The following is a 17,697-nucleotide window of genomic DNA, read 5'->3' as shown; positions in this document are numbered from 1 at the left end:
ACCTCTGTATTATTTTGGCCTTTATGTGAAACCTGTAATGATTTAAAAGTAAGTTTTGACAAGTAAAAATGTTAATGAAAACATCAATGTGTCTTTCATGTTTTCTAGTTTGTGGAGGACTATGAGCCTACCAAAGCAGACAGCTACAGGAAGAAGGTCGTGCTGGATGGAGAAGAAGTGCAGATCGATATCTTGGATACAGCTGGGCAGGAGGACTACGCTGCAATCAGAGACAACTACTTCCGGAGCGGGGAGGGCTTCCTCTGTGTCTTCTCTATTACAGAAATGGAATCCTTTGCAGCCACCGCCGACTTCAGGTATGTTGCTCATGACATGCCACCCAGCAGTACCTCAGAAACACAGACAGCGAAAGCCTCTTGCTTGTTAGTAATTTACTCTGTCTTTAATTGTGTTCATACTCCAGATACTTTACACAACTCTACAGCCTTCCTAGTGCCAGCTGTTTTACACCTTAAGTTTGTGGCAGCCTCAGGTAGCCTAAGCCCCTCTCTGCAATACTGAAATACTTCTCTTAAAGTGCCTCTGCTGTCGTGGTAGTTAGTATTTGCACCAAATCATGGAGCTCTCCCAGACTTTAATCATTAATTTCTCAGACCCCATTTATTGCTTCCTAGGTGCATTCCCACTCTCTTCACAGTGCAGATGCCCTGCATTTTAAAAAATAAGTACTGAATTTGTGGTAAGATCACTATATACTGGCACACTAGGTTGTGTTGTACAATATATCTTAGTTATTGTTTGCTTAATCAAAACCTGGCATTAGTTTGGTCTGGAGAAGGGGAGTTGGTGAATAGAAGAGTGGTTTCTTTGCAAAAACATAAGAGAAACTTGGCATAAAGTTCTTGAGTACTCTTGCATATGCTGCATGCATCATCAACGGTGCTCTGTAATGGTGTATTTTTACTTCTATGTTATATATATATCTGCTTCAATTATGGGGACACAAAAGAAGTACCTAATAATATATCCTCTAATTTCAAGATTTATGCACCCTAGTTTAATATATAAGGCACGTAAGCAAAGCAAGGATGGGACAAAGAAGGAAGCACTGGCCACAGTCATTATATAGAGGATCCAGAAGGGGAAAGGAGTTTGGAAGCCTTCACCAGTAGTTGAGCCTGAAGAAGAGAATGAGTGCGCAGTTGAGAAAAGAAAGCATTTTAGATGGCTGAGCAAAAACGTGAAGTGGGACTTACACATAGCATTCCTTTCTAAGTGCGCTTAGAAGACTCAAGAACAGAATTCCAAGAGAACATTCCTTGCCAGAAGGGTCATTAAGAAACTTTAAAATGCAAATTTATTGTAATCCTAAGTTTGTTGGTTTCTAAATGGAAGGCCTTTCCTAAATGATTCAGTGCAAAGAGTGGCAGTTCCTGGTACCTTGTAAACCTGGGAGACGTGTTCTGTTATATAAGTGTCAATGCTTATTCATTCATTCAGCAAGTATAGGAGAGTTTGTTATGTAGCAGGTCCTCTTCTAGATAATGGAATAAATTTTGTCACCATAGTTACTAAAGCCAAAGTGGTATCTCAAGAGAATAAGGTATTTTTACGCCAAGAGAGAGAAGCTTGGGCTATTACTGTTCCAGAAAATAAGGATGATTCATTAGTCTTGTAGAGTACCTCCAATGTGTTGCCCTTCCCATAAATAAAAATGGCCCTGGTGACTCACCAGCAGTGTGAAAGGCACTTCTGAGAAGGCCTGAATGGCTACAGTAGTCACTCCATGTGGTCTGACCTGCAGCTTCCGTGGCACATGCCAGCTCCTCCCATTAGCCTCCTGGTCTTCATCACCAAGGCAGATCCCTCACTCCTTCACCTGACAGTGCAGTGCTTGCTATAGCTCCAGTATCGCATCACACTCTTTAACACTGAGCTTGCTTTGTATCTGTCTTTCCTGGTAAAGTAAGAGCAGGTCCAGTTTCTTACCCATCTCAGTATCCCTGGAACCCACCTTTGGCACAGATGCAATCATATAACAGGATAGTACATGTTTAATAAACACTTGATTGATTTGAAAACTCTTAGATTTTGTTGCTTACTTTCCTTATATCAGAAGTGAAGGTGGATGAGATTGTAAAGGGACTTTGTATTCTAAAATTCTACAATAGCTTCTAAAACTATTTTAAAGGGATCATAACATTAAGCAAAATGTGTATGAAGGTTATGGATGTAGTAGTACCGTTCTCTGGCATCTGGGAAAGTACCTGATATAACCAGCCTGTAGCCTCTGCAGAATCTTGTCTTCTCAGCACTGACCAGTATGCCCAGGTTCCCCAAAGTCATGTTTCTGACTGTGTTGGTCACACCGATTTCGGGTTTGCTCTTCCTGTAGTGTGTAAGAGTAGCTCAGGAAGTATTTATTAAGGAATGAATGAATGAACGAGCATACCTACATATGACTGCAAGTGCTGGGTCACATGTACCTGAGTCATACCATCCTCCCGCTGCTAAGTGAGACTGAGTGGTACATCAGTTTTAAAATCTTAGTTCAGGTTACCAATCATGAAGGAAACTAGGTAAACAACCACAGCAAATAGGTTGTTACCAGCCCTGGAAGAAGATTGTGATTGCCTAAAATCCTCCTCACAAGTACATTATGAATGTAATAGCAGTAATTGTGAGTGTTGACAAGCTACACTGGTACCTCGGGTCCCAAACTTAATTCCTGCCACGATTCTGGTCGCAAACTGAGTTGAGTGGAACTGATTCATGGAAAGAATCAAGTTCATGAACCGAGGTTACACCGAATTTGCAAGAAAGCATATGAGTGGTAGGAAACCTCATAGCTCTATGTAGCCATAAGCTTAGCTTACAACACCCACATACCACACTTTTTAGCCTTTTTGTTTTTTAAAAGGGTGTTTAAAGTACAAATCATGAAAGATGGAAGTGACCTTCTGCATGGTCCACACTCTGTGCATGTTGGAACTGAGAGGTTCAGGTCCGGAGAACGTGCTACCAGCATTGAGTCTGTTAGCATTTGCTACGTGTCAGTAATCAGGTGACTGAAGTAGTAATGCAAGTGATGGCACAGCACCTACCATGAGCCAGACGCTGTTCTAAGCATTCACATGAATAAACTCACTTATCACACGACCCTATGGAGTGGATACTATTGTAGATTCTAAGTTACACATTTTTTACATGTTGACATTTCTCAAAGTCAGGGCTGTGTCTTGGCATTTTAGAGTTACTATTATTGGCAGTTTTTCTAGGTAGTATGTAAAATAAAGCTTACAGTTAGTGAAATCTTAAATTTGATTTTTAAAAATTATCCAAATTTTTAAGTGATGAAACTGAAACACAGGGAGGCTAAGTGACTTCTCCCAGGACTTGCAGTCAGGACCAGCAGAGGCTGAAACCCGGGAGGCCTGCCTTTACATGCCTGAGTGTAATGGTGATGCTGTACCAGCTCTTATTGAACTGATGATGATTCTTTTACAAAACCATATGGCCACCACATGTCCTTAAATAAAATGTGTTATGACTCCTATTTTAAATATAGTCTTTTAAAAATATATATATAGTCTTCTACTGTTTATTTTTTAATATATTAAGCATTTTAAACTTATACTTTAACTACCCTATAACATTGTAATAGCACTGTTTATTTTGTTAGTATTAATTCCAACCCTCAACAGAAACAATTAATTTAAAGGTTTTTTTTCTGAAAGGTAAAATTGTCTGTATGTGATCAGCACTTTCTGATCACTATAATAAGGACATCCCCCTGGACCAGTGTGTAGCCTTGCCATGTGGGAAAGTGGTGTATGACATGGAAAACCTCCCTTTGGTGCCAGACCCCTCGGTGCCCACTACATATCACAAATAGGGATCACTCCTCATGAAGAAGTGTTGGGAAACTCAGCTTTCTCCTTTAGGATCTGTGCCCTTAGATATACCTCATTTGGGGAGCTTTGAGGTATCTAGCATAAAAGTTGCATGTGTTCTCTAGCATTAGATTACTCAGGTCTAAATCCTAGTTGTACTTAATTGTGACTGAGCAAGTTAATGTGATTTCTGTGTGCCTCGATTGCCTTACCTGTAGAGTAAGAAGAATAAATAGTACTGGTGTCACAGGTTTAGGGTGAGACAGTGTATATAATGTGCTCTAGTCAGTGCTTGGCCTGTAACAAGTACAAAGTAATGGGGGTGGTCATGGGTGGTATTCAGGAAATGCTGCCTCAGGAACTCGAATAACCAGTCTGAAGATGAGTCGTCATGAAGATTTGACCCAGTCCCTCGAGCATCACCGTAAGAGCCTGGAAAAATCAAATGTATTTTCCTGAACTGCCATTCAAATAGTCCATTAATTTTCACATATTTCTCTTTTAAAAAATACTAATGTTCCTACAGTTTCAGCCTCTCCATAATTTCAAAGGCAAGACATGGGTAACATAGCAAGATAGTAAATCTTAAGTCTTACATACTTCCTTTTGTTTGTTGATTTAAAAGTAAACTAAATTTCCTCTAGATAATCATGACAACAGATAACACTGAATAGTCACTGTGTGCTACACGTAATTATGAGCATTTTACATTTAATCCTCATAGCAACCATATGAGGAAAGTGTTGCTGGTCCCATTTTATGGGTAAGGAAACTGAGGCAAAGAAGGACTTTGCTCAGTCACATGAAGAGCAAGAGCCAGGGTACTTTAAAATTGATGCCACTTTCACCGTATATATCTTACCTCTAAATGCAAAGTCTGCTCAGGAGGTATTTCCAATAATTTCTGCCATGTGTGGGGCTTTTAAAAACATTTCTGGCTGTGGCCCCTTAGCTTAGTTGGTTAGAGCCTGATGCTAACAGTGCCAGGGTCGCGAGTTAAAAACGTTTCTGGGACCTTTGATATGACATAACAATATCACTCTCTACCTTTGTGATCATCTTCCCAAAAATCCATAACTCAGTTCAGTAAATACATTCCACAAATCTCAGCTGAAAGACATTCACATACTATCTAGCCAGCCCTCAAAACTGTCAAGGGCATCAACAACAAGGGAAGTCCGAGAACTGTCACAGGCATGTGCAGTCTAAGGAGACTGAATGTCACATGGAATCCTGGATGAGCTCCTGCAACAGAAAAAAGAACATTAGGTAAAAACTAAGAATGTCTGGATAAAGTCAGGACTTAAATAATGCTATATCATGGATCGGGGCATTCACCGTGATATATGCATCCCCACTAATACAAGATAGTACTATGAGGAAAGTAGGTATGTAGTAAACCTGAACTCTGTACCATCTTCACAGCTTTTCTATAAATGTAAAACTCTTCCTTGCTATACAGATTCAATGCAATCCCAATTGAAATCCCAACAGTATATTTCACAGAACTAGAGAAAACAATCCAAAAATTCATTTGGAAGCAGAAGAGACCTAGAATAGCAAAAGCAATTTTAGGCAACAGAGACATGACAGGGGATATGGTATCACAATCCCCAACTTGAAACTATACTACACAGCCACTGTGATGAAAACAGCATGGTACTGGGAAAGAAACAGACCCAAGGATCAGTGGAATAGATTAGAAGATGCAGAGAGAACTCCAGACATACCCAGCCCCCTCATCTTTGACAAAGGAGCCAAACATCCTCACTGGAGGAAAGATAGCCTCTTTAATAAATGGTGTTGGAAAATCTGGATTTCAAACTGCCAAAGATTAAAACTAGACCCCTATCTTTCACCATGCGCTAAACTAAAATCGAATTGGATTAAAGATCTAAATACTAGAACAGAAACACTAAACTTGCTGGAAGATAACTTAGGTAGAACTCTTGAAGACATTGGCATAGGACAAGACTTTATGAACAAAACCTCAGTAGCATGGGAACTAGCGCAAAGAATCAACAACTGGGATCTCTTCCTATTAAAAAGTTTCTGCACTGCAAGAGAAACCACCAGTAGCGCTAAGAGACAACCTACAGTGTGGGAAGACATTTTTAGCAGCTGTACCTCAGACAAAGGACTACTATCTAGAATATATAAAGAACTGAAAAAAATCAGGGCCCCCAAATTCAAAGACCCAATTCTAAAATGGGCATCTGAAATGAACAGACATTTCTTAGACAAAGAAGTAGAAGGAGCAAATAAACGTATGAGAAAATGTTCAACATCACTGGTCATTCGAGAGATGCAGATGAAAACAACACTGAGATTCCACCTCACCCCAGAAAGAATGGCTGCTATCAAGAAATCAACCAATAACAAATGCTGGCGGGGCTGTGGGGAGAAAGGAACCCTTCTCCATTGTTGGTGGGAGTGCAGACTGGTGCAATCACTGTGGAAATCAGTGTGGAGATACCTCAAAAAACTAGGGCTGGAGGTCCCATTTGACCCAGGTATTACCCTGCTGGGTATCTTCCCCAAAGAATTAAAAGACTCATACCACAGCGATATAAGTGCACCCATGTTTATAGTGGCACAGTTTGTAATAGCTAGAACTTGGCAACAGCCCAAGTGCCCATCAGCTGGAGACTGGATAAACAGGTGATTTTTTTTTATAAAATGGATTACTACTCAGCAATAAAGAACGAGAAACTAGACATTTATAGTTAAATGGGTGCACATTGAGGCTATACTCTTAAATGAAATAAATAGGACACACATGTGTAAATACCAAATAGTTTCTCTAGTGTGAGAAACTAAAAGTGTAAATACGGATCGAAATGTATAATTGATAATTGAAATAGGACAAAAAGGTCTGAAAGAGTAGGGGAAGTGGGAGTGGTAGGGGAAAGGAAAGAAGGGAAACGAAAACAAGAGAAAAGAAAAAAATGGAAACAATCTTTATGAATAGGGAAGGGTGGAGGAGGTGAAGGGAGGGCAGGGGAATGGGGAAAAAATAACCAAGATACACCATGTACAGGTACAAGATCCCAATGATGAATGTAACTGTGTTGTATGCCTAAAATGTACCAATAAACTTAATCAAAAAAAAAAAATGTAAAACCCTTCCAAAGCTGGGCATGATGGTCCACACCTGTAATCCCAGCAGTCAAGAGGCTGAGGCAGGAGGATCACATGAGTTCAAGGCCAGCCTGACCTACATAGCAAGACCCTGTCTTGAATACATACATAACTAACTCCTCCAAAATAAGAGTTTATTTTTGAAAAAAGTATTTAAAGGAAGTTGCATTTGACTCATTTTGCACCTCATCTCCATGTTATGTTGCCCTGTTGGAGTGGTTTTCCATCATTACTGAGGTGAATGTGTATCTCAAATAATTGATGGTGGAATACAGAAGAAGTATTTTTTTCCTACCATATAATAGATGAGCCTGTTGTGGCAGACTGGAAAGAAACAACAAATAAATACTGATTGCAGATGACTAGTTGTTATCTTTTTATTTTAGCACATGGAAGCCTGTTAATATTTCTCCCTTGTTTTCTCTTATCCAGGGAGCAGATTTTAAGAGTAAAGGAAGATGAAAATGTTCCTTTTCTACTGGTTGGTAACAAGTCAGATTTAGAAGATAAAAGGCAGGTTTCAGTAGAAGAGGCAAAAAACAGAGCCGATCAGTGGAATGTGAACTATGTGGAAACATCTGCTAAGACACGAGCTAACGTGGACAAGGTAAACACAGTGCTCCTTATTTCTGCGTCCTGTTAGAGACAGGTCCATTTACTTCAACTTGTCCCCATTTTGTCTAGCCTGAGACTCAAATAGAAACTTAATGCTTGTTGATTTTTATCATCCCTGAATGCTTAAGGACAACATGTTTAGGTATCTCTTACTTCTTGTTCCCAGCCTCCCAAGAGACTTTAAAACATGAGACACTACAACAAAATGTACTTTTGTTTTTAGCATTGATGACATTCCTGGCTTTTTTCTTACCCCTGTGGCTCCATAGTTTAGAAGGAATTGTGTTAAGTCCCAAGATGCCAGCCCTGATCAGCCTCCCCGATGGCTTGGTGCCTGCCAGGACCCGTTTAAGCCCTCAGAAGTGAACATGGCTCCAGAGATGAAGGAAGAGAAGGAAGAAAGATGAAGGAATCCTCCCCAGGAGAGAGGATGTTAAGATCTCTTACCACAGTTACATTCCTTCCCTTTGGCCTGCCTTTATTTTCCCTTGGAGTGGGAAGGAGGGTCATCTCCCTGCCCTCTTATCTTCCCACGTTGTGCAGAGCCTTCCTGGTGTCTGTGTGGAGTCCCGCCAGGTTTTGAGGAATTCCCCAGTGCTGCTGGAGACCCCCAGGATGAGCCAGGCTCCTGACTCAAGCATGCAAACTGTCATCTGGAAAGCTTGATGCACACATACAACCTTGGGCCTTACCCCTGAGATTTTCTTCTCTCAGTCTGGGATGGGGCCTCAGAATTGGTGTCCTAGCAAGTTTCAGAAGATGCAGACTGTGTACTCATGGACCATGCTTAGAATCACACTGTGTGGGGCCTCAGGTGTTTGTGGACAGGTCTGCTTGTAGCTCCATAGGTCTGATCCAGGAAGCGGTTCATTTGCTGAAGCTCTCAAAACAGTGTCATTGTGGCTTACCTGCTTAACTTTTTAGTCACATGGTCCAAGATAGCTGTACAAAATGAGCACTACAAGATTTCTTCTTCGTATAGCACACTGGTTTTCTCAGTGATTAGGGCAAATATTTTTTTTGAAGTATTTAATGAAAATTAAGTATGTTTGGAGCCAAATATGACACACGCTTATAATCCCACCACTTGGGAAGCTAGGGTAGGAGGCCGCAAGATTGAGGTCAGCCTGAGCTACATAGTTCAGGCCCACCTGTGCTACATAGCAAGACCCTGTCTCAAAAATTAAAAAAAAATTGAGTATATTTGGGGTTTTGAAAGACCACATTGAACATTACCGTAGCACAAATGTATTTTGTTTCCTCCTGGTTGATGTTTTTATATAAAAATGACTTGAACTAAGGCAGATGGAGAAGAGAGGCAGGGGGTAACTGTCCACAGGCAGTGAAGCGTATGTTGTCACAGCCCTGTGGTAGTTACCTGCTAGCTCCAAGGCCCTGAGAAGAGCAGTGGTATGTGAGATCAGAGTTCTCACAAGACCAGAAGATGACCAACAGTCCACGGGGAAATGGTCCCAAAATAGCAGACATGTTGCAAAAAATGCAAACGTTTTTAAACTTGAAAAGAAGTTCAACCTCACTTTAAAAAAAGGAAAGTATAATTTAAAAATATGATGGCTTGTTCTTTTTTAGCCTGTTCCCTGGTGTAAAAGCAAAGAGGTTGATCATAACACTCAGCAAGAGTATAGAAAAACAAAGTATGGTGGAAGAGCAATATAGTGATTATCTGTCACAATTTTAACCAAACAACAGAAAAAACCCAAAGACTCAAATATAAATGTATGATCAGTGGCAGCCATTGAAGCAGTATTTATAGACGCAAAAGACTAGAGATATCCAAGCATCCTATAATGGACTGGTTTGAAGTATGATGTGTCCTTGTAGTGGAATAGTACCCAGCCATTAAAAAGTAATGGTACAGCCAGATACAGCAGCACATGCCTAAAATCCCTGCACTCAGGGAGACTGGGGCAGGAAAATCGAAAGTTTGAGCCCAGCCTAGGCAATTTAATAACTTAGCAAGGCCTTATCTGAAAATTAAAAAGGGCAGGGATGCAGCTCAGTGCAAAAGCCCTGGGTTCAATCCCCAGTACCACAAAAAAAGTTGAAGGGTGGTGATTAAACTAAATATGCTGATATGAAATGATTGTCAACATAAGTGAGTGGAAAAAGCAGGGTTCCTGTGAGTACCTCTAGTCTGCTACCAGCAGTGTTTAGATGTGCACTCGTGTTCATGTGTCTGTGATATTCTAGGGATGTAAGAGGACAGGTAACTATGGTCATTACCAGGTAGCTGAATTACAGGTGTGTGCACATTTCACTGTAAATACACTTGTAGACTTCTGTGTTTGAACTTTTTTCCACTTACATGTATTACTTCTCAAAAGAAGAAAAATGAAGGGATTAAGCTATGTTTAATTACAGTGGCTATGTAACAAAATAAACCACTTATTCTATGGCCAGCAGTTTAGACAGGGCACTGTGGAGATTGTTCGTCTCTATTGCACAATGTGTGGTGCCATGGTTGAAAATCTTCAAGTTGTGCAGTGGAAATTTCTAAAACTAGGTTCTGAAGGCGTATTCTCACCTGTCTGGGTCAACTAGGTGATTCCAGCTGTTCCTAGGGATGCCTCAGTTCCTTGCCATATGACCTTTTCCATGTGTGCTGAATTAGGCTCTGTCACAGCACAGTGGCAGAGCTCCCAGGCAAGTGTCACATCAGAGTAAGGACCAGGCAGAAAACATACTGCTTTTAGGACCTAACCTCTCAAGTGATGCAGCATTATTTCAACCTCATGCTTTTGGTCAAGGTAGTCACAAAACCCTTCCTTGGTTCAGAAGGAAGTTTCAGCATAGTCTGCCCCTTGACAGAGAGTGGCAAGATTCTTAAAATCCACACAGGAAATACTGCTGCAACTGTTTTGGAAGACCATCTGCAATCTGTGGGTCACCTCTCCACAACAGAATGACATTAAGTGAGGCTGCTTGTAAACTGAGGTGCAGTCCTACTAAAACATGCAGCTCATGTACTCCTAAGCATTGCAGAGCAGCTACAGGTGAAGCATCTCAGTGGCTATATAAATGTAACCCCCAGTAACTCAGCAATTTCTAGAATTAGGTACTATTTGGGGCTTTTTGCTGAGGAAGTGATGTAATAGTTGAAAGAGTGAATGTTTTGTTTATTAGAACTTAAAAGAACTGGGCACTGTGGCGGGCCCTAACTAGTCCTCAAATGCACGAGGCCCAGGTGCTCTCAGCGTTTTCATTTCTAGGTGGGAAAACGGGCATGGAGAGATTGCATAACTGGTGCAAGGTCACAGGGTTGGTGGCGGCATCAGGCCTACTCTGAGTCTGGGTGACTCTATGGTCACATTTCATCACTCTTTTATTCAAAATGACAGCTGGAATAGCTTGTCATGTCCCTCATACTGTATGTCATCCGCTCCTAGAAACATGATTATGAATTTTCAGAGTCGGCAAGTGTCCATCTTGTCTCCTGTTGAATTATGAACAGAGACTGGCTCCCCAAGAATACTGTATTCATTCTTTAACCGCATTGGGATACCAGATAGGCCAGTGGATGGAAGTTCCAAAGAGACAGGTTTTAAATGCCCTGTGTGAAAAGTGTCCTAATAACCACAGCCCTGAGGACCTTTTGGGCAAACTATGTGTGCACTCGTAGGGTCCCTGCACAGCCTTGTCAGTACCCATCTAGCTAACTGCTTTGGTTCTTAACTCCAGGGTTCCTTTTGGAACATCTTGGCAGTATGAATTAAGTTGATCAAATAGATGTCCAGTGGGGAAAACATTTTAGTAGATATATACTGTACTTTTTTGAAAACATTACTTTGGTTATTTTTTTCATTATATAAAGTAATACACAAATACATGCTTATTATGTAAAGAAAAATTGGTAACACTGAAGTATAATGTATTAGTCAGCTTTCCTGTCACAGGAACACAATATCTGATACCCACAACTCAAAGGAGAATAGTTTAATTTGGCTCACATTTTCAGGGGATTCAGTCCATGGTTAGCTGGCTGCAATACAGAAGTATCCTGGTGAAATGATGTGGAAGAGAGGTGCTTAATTCCTGTTAGCCAGGAAGCAGAGCAGGGGAACAGGGCCAGAAGGGCCAGTGGAGGAAGGGGGAAAGGACCAGATATAGTAACCAAGGTCATGACTCCGTAACCCCCTTGGTGTCTCCAAGCCAATGAAGTTGACATAATTAAACTTAACCACCACACATAAGGAGAAGTGAAGGAATCACTTTCTGCCCTTATTCTACACTCCTCCCTCCTTCCAATAACCAGTACTAATCCAGGTGTATCTTTCCAGGTATTAAAGAAAGTGCTTATTTTTTGTTCATAGGATGTGTGTGTATGTGTGTGTGTGTGCACATGTGCTTGTCTTCTGGTTTGTTTTTTAGACTTTATGACAAGTAAATCTTACAACTTTTCCATACCATTGCATATAAATATTCCCACATTCTTTTTAAAATCTACAGAGTGTTACATAGTTAGGCTTTTTTTATAACTCAACCATTTTCCTATTAATGGCATTTTGGTTTATAGTCTTTTTATTACAAGTAACACTACAGTGACCTGTGTGCATGTGTACAACCATGTAAGAGAAAAGTCCCTGGTACCTTTTAATGTTGCCATGACCAGTTACCCTGCAGAAGGCTGACCAAGTCCCACCAGCTGTGCGCAAGGAAGTCCTTTCCACATAGCTTTGCCAGCCCCGACTCAATCAGCCTTTAAAGATCGCCGTTAAGATGGGCAGAGTCCTGTTTTGCATATCCTAATTACGGACTGGGCTGCTTTTCCAGCTGTGTGTCTCGCCTGTGAATTCTGTGAAGTACCTTTCCTCTGCCCACTTAGCTCATGGCTTCCTTAGTTTTTTGATTCAGAAGTCTGGTTTATTTAAGGACATTAACCTCTGTCCCTTTATGTCTTTTGTCTCTTAATCTGCCTCATTTCTTTTCACTTGGCTTATTTTGTCTTTTGCCATGGAAAGACATTAAAGATTGTCAAATATTTTGGAGTTTTCCTTTATAATTTCTGAGTTCTCTGGCTTGTTTCCTATCACTCTAAACTTTTCCAAAAATTTATATAGCTTTTTCCTTTCTTTTTTATTGTTTTCTATAAGAGATCCTTAATGTATTTGACTGCATTATGAACTCATATATTTTTTTTGTCTGCTTTTATTTTGGTTTGTTTGAGAAGAGGAAGGATTTCCTATGCTCTCTGGTCCAGAATTAGAAAAGCCGAATTTTGAACGTACCAGGTTGCCCTAAAGTAGGAAGAGAGAAAGAGCAAGACAGGAGAAGAGGGGGAGGATGGAAGAAAAGAGGGAGAGAGGTCATTTGAAAATGTCTGTGTTAAAAGAGGTTGGAGGAAGCCTAGTTCTTAGGGGACTGTTGCTTGCCCTTCAGGGGACTGGTTCATCAAAACCAGTGCTTTATTCCTGTGCCTAATTCCTTGTTTCCTTCACTTGGCAGTCGTAGCTTTAATTCATTAAATTAGCTGACTCAGACATTAAACGTTTCCCACTGTATTTTCTAGTTTAAATGACCTTGGTGGTTTCTAATAGGGATACATTGGAAGTTTATTGCAAAGACTCATAAAAATTAGAAATGAAGGCTTCTTATAATATTCTTTTCTTAGTGGGGTGTGTGCATTAGAAAGCAGTCCTGGGAGCACTCAGAAAGTTACATTTAGTTAGGTTGGAGGCTTCCGGCCCCAGCTCAACACCAACTTGAGGGTGAGGTCTTAAAATCCGTTCTCCACTATGTGGGGGCAGGAACTCACAGATTTTACATCACCACTGTGTTTTAGTATGTTGCATTTGTGTGTGTGTGTGTGTTCACTTTCCCCTTCTTTAACTATTTGTGCCCCTTCCTGTTGGTCTTGTATCCATTTTACTCAATCCATTGGTCCTTTATAGTTTTCTCACTTGCTGACCTAAATTTTATATTTCTTGCTACAAATCAAGATTCACCCATTTGGGTCATCATTTCTTTGTGGCCCATTCAGCGAAAAGTGGTAGAAAATAGATAGTATTTTTTAAAAAAAGAAGCCAAGTATAGTGGCACACACCTAGAATCCCAACATTCAGGAGGCCGAGGCAGCAGGAGGATCACTGTGAGTTCAAGGCCAGCCTGGGCTACATAGTGAAATCAAGGCCAGCCTGAGACATACAGAGACCTTGTCTCAAAAAACAAAAAAAATCTCATGAGCTCCTATTGTTATTTCTAACTCAAATTTAGCTTTTCAGCTTTCTACCTCTTGCACTGGGGGTCTTGGTTCCTACACTGCATCAACACAGTTGCTTACTGTATTACCTTACAGTATTTTTATGGGACTTTTGTTTTATTTATCTGTGCTAACATGAGTATTCCATATGCTGTGTTTCAAAGACCCTTGAAATAATTCTTTCTTCTCCCTGCTTATGTCAGCAACTTGGAATACAGTCAGTTTTTACTTGTTTTAGTTTGATTTCATGTTTCCAAAGTAGAAATTATATGATGAGGGATATTCAAAGATGCCCCGCCATCACCCCTGGTGCTTTCTCTTCTCTTGAAAATGAAATTGGTTATGGGTTTGTGGCTTATACTGTCAATGTGTGCCAGTAGATGGATGTGGCCTGCTACACACACATACATGCACACGCGCGCACACATGCACACACAGCTGTCTCCCAGAACGGGTCTGCACCCTGCTCTCACTCAGAGCCCACTAGAGAGCACTCATCATTCATAATTCATCATTCATCATTCATCACTAGAAAGCACTCATCATTCATAACATACGTTTGTTTACTTGGAGCATTCCTTTTCTTCTGTATCCTTCTTGTTTTTACTCTTGTGATTCTGTAAATAATAAATGAATTTTTTTAAATCAAAAATACGGAAGTGTGGACTTCAAAGGTTTCTCACCGCCTGTCACACACACTCACAGACTCTACTGTAGTGTGAGTTTGTACCCTTCCAGGCCCTTCTCTGTTAGAGAACATTTATAATTGAAATTTAACTTTTGAATTGTAATAGTAGTGACTTTTAGTTATTATGTTAATCTCATTATTTGCCAATTCCTAGATATCATACAAAAATTGACAAATTCCCAAATATGGTACAACAAAGTGTCTGGTATCAAGATGATAAAGAAAGCAGCTGCCTTCCCCAGCTTTTCTATGAACTTTTGAAAATAGAGCTGAGGAAAATAAGTTACTAAATATAATGAAGTTATTGGGTACAATTTTATTAAATATGAATTAAAATGCATTTATTGATCATACAGTACTCAAGAATAATCCACTGAGTTTTATCATTAGCACTTGTATTACTATGTAGTACTTTCTATGTTTTTATCTTGAACACTGGAATAGAAAGATCAGGTGTTCTGTGAACATTTTTACCGGAAAGTACAATTTGGGAAAGCGTCTAGTTTTCCCATTTTCTCAAGATGCTGGAGGAGCAGACCTGAGTTTCGTGCCGCCCTCTCCCTGCCCTGCCCTGTGAGAGCTCTGAGAGCTGGGCCGTGGTGCAGAGGCAGGGGCCACGGGTGTTTATTCTTCCATGGTCCACAGGGTTTCCCACTGTGATTCAGAAAAGCATGGAGTTCATATTGTGTGCTTGCTTTAATTGCCCTGCTTCCTTCTTTCTAGGTATTTTTTGATTTAATGAGGGAAATTCGAGCCAGAAAGATGGAAGACAGCAAAGAAAAGAATGGAAAAAAGAAGAGGAAAAGTTTAGCCAAGAGAATCAGAGAAAGATGCTGCATTTTATAATCAAAGCCCAAACTTCTTTCTTATCTTGACCATACTAATAAATATAATTTATAAGCATTGCCATCGAAGGCTCAATTGACTGAAATTACTTTAACATTTTGGAAATGGTTATGTATCACTAAAAGCATGAATTGGAACTGCACTGAAAGTCAGATTCCCTTAAAAAAGAAATTAATGTGGCTTCACCAAGAAACAAAGTTCAACTTATTTCATAATTGCCTACATTTACCACAGTCCTGAATGTAGCGTGTGAGCTTGTATTTCTCGGGCAGTCTTCATTGAACTGTTAAGTGGGGGTGGGGAATAGAGGAAAGGCCATTTCCTCTGGTGTTTATTATAAAGCTTAAATTTTATATCATTTTAAAATGTCTTGGTCTTCTACTGCCTTGAAAGATGACAATTGTGAACATGATAATTAATCTGTACCACTTTTTTTTAACCATTGTTATGCAAAATATAGAAGAAAAAGGTGTTGGCATGGTTGTTGCATAGTTCAGCTGAGAGTAATTCATCTGTGAATCTGCATTAATTACCTGGTGACTGACTTAGAAAAGTGGCGTAAAACTTGTACAAGTTGGAACTTTTTGAATATGCCTTAATTTAGAAACTGAAAAATATCCAGTCACATCATTCTGGGTGTGTTCTCACTGGTACGAGGGACCCCTGCAGCCTCCCACGTCCTGGTGAGTGATCTGATCTTGCGTAGATGGAGGGCAGCTTTTGTATAGAAGATTCTTGAGAAATTATTATCTGCCAGGAGCCTGTCCAAATTTAGAAATGAGTGCCATACTCTGGTACTTGAAAATATAAAGTTCCAGAGCTCTTTGATTGCTTTTAATAAGCTATAAGGTAGTTGAAAATGTAGGGCCAGCATATACTTGTAAGATAATTTTAGACTACAAGGATTCTGCACCAGTTATGTTTGATTGAATGCTTTTTCTTTCTCTGAAGATGCTGGTCCCTGTAAATGACTTTCTGCAAGTGGTGAGCACATAAGTATTAAGTTTTTTATCTCCTGAGAGCAGGGCACAGGGAAAACCGTCTATAGTGCTCATTCATTTTGCACTAGAACACTTCGGGAAATATTTGTGCTTGCCAACTGTTCGTTTCTAAGTTTGTACTCATGAGGTTACAGTTTGGTTTTATGGGAGTTACTAGGAATATTTGTAGTCTATCTATGTTCATAATGAAGAACGCTGTAGCTACATTTTCCTAAAGTCAGCAGCAAGCAACCAGACCCAGGTGCAGAGCAGAAAACATGTTTGACACACAGACCAGACGTCAGGCTGTCGCCTCTGGGTGTCGTTCCCACCAGAAGAACTGTAGCACACTCTTTGGGAACGTAATTTCAATGGAAAATAGACCACTGTCAGTTTCCTTCTCCTTTTTGGAATGAGACAAAGGCAGCTGATTCCGCAGAGTTTTTCTTTCTCATTGCTCAGTCTTAATTTCACAAGTCAAAGGTGTGTGCAGGCATTCCAGGTAACAGGTGTGTATGTAAAGTTATCAAAAATAGGCTCTTTAGGAACTCGGCTCCTTAGCTATCACATCCAGCTTGTCATGTTCAGTATCTGTCTGTGAAGGTTTGCGATATCCATCTTTCATTTCGTATTTCTCCTAGGCTATGCCATGTGCAGAATCCAAGTTGCCGCTGTAACTGGGGCGGCGGGCCCGGCGCTCTCCATGTGTACTTGTTGCAGTCTCACCGAACCAGGGGGCCTGACCACTAACATTGTGACTTTGCTTTGAGACCTTTCCTCTCCTGGGTACTGAGGTGCTATGAAGCCAACTGACAAAGATGCATCACACATCTTAGGCTGATGCCACTACCCGATTTGTTTATTTGCAATTTGAGCCATTTAAAGACCAATAAACTTCCTTTTTTAAAATGTCTGTGGTGTTACTTGATGTTTGCAATAAGATATAAAATTCTAATTGTTCAACAGGCATTTTTATCATAGATTTAGAAACTAAATCTTTTGAGCCATCACTCTGGGGGCTTCTTTTGCATAATGCCAGATTTCCTAAATAACAGTGTCATCGACACTGTGGTTTAAATCTGCACTCAGACATGGAAGACTCCCATGTACAGTGTTACACGGAAGGTGCTCGTTATGCTGTCCTGAAAATCACAGATGTGGGCATTGCTTTTGGAATGCTGCTAAACTGCAGGTGCTACACAGTTTGAACCAGTGCCTTGTGCATGCTAGACAAGCACTCTAGAGCTGAGCTGCATCCCAGCCCTTGTTTATTTTGAGATGGAGTTCCACTAAGTAGCCCAGCTGACCTCAAACTCAAGACCCTCCTGGCTCAGCCTCTTTAGTAGTAGGGATCAC

At 40.4% G+C, this 17,697-nt stretch overlaps 1 protein-coding gene across 3 annotated transcripts in view; it reads left to right on the top strand.

Moving 5' to 3' along the window:
• Positions 1-17,254, top strand: part of Rala (RAS like proto-oncogene A) — a 65,460-nt gene extending 48,206 nt beyond the window's left edge. Inside the window, exons 3-6 of one of the 3 annotated variants that reach the window (XR_205037.4) lie at positions 109-317; positions 7,428-7,602; positions 15,239-16,044; positions 16,983-17,254. Coding sequence is in view for 2 of the 3 variants with exons in the window: in XM_004840258.4 (XP_004840315.1) it covers positions 109-317; positions 7,428-7,602; positions 15,239-15,361 (507 nt within the window). In the remaining variant the exon portion in view is untranslated. Of the gene's footprint in view, positions 1-108; positions 318-7,427; positions 7,603-15,238 lie in introns of all 3 variants that reach the window. The other 2 variants (XM_004840258.4, XM_087196401.1) reach the window with 2 other exon arrangements.
• Positions 17,255-17,697: the final 443 nt, after the last annotated feature.

This window comes from Heterocephalus glaber, unplaced genomic scaffold, assembly GCF_053883595.1.
Source record: "Heterocephalus glaber isolate CG9 unplaced genomic scaffold, H.glaber_assembly_v1.0 deba00001610, whole genome shotgun sequence".
NCBI lineage: Eukaryota > Metazoa > Chordata > Mammalia > Rodentia > Bathyergidae > Heterocephalus > Heterocephalus glaber.
Note: the sequence above shows the minus strand (reverse complement) of the source record. Positions and strands in the feature narration are given on the sequence as shown.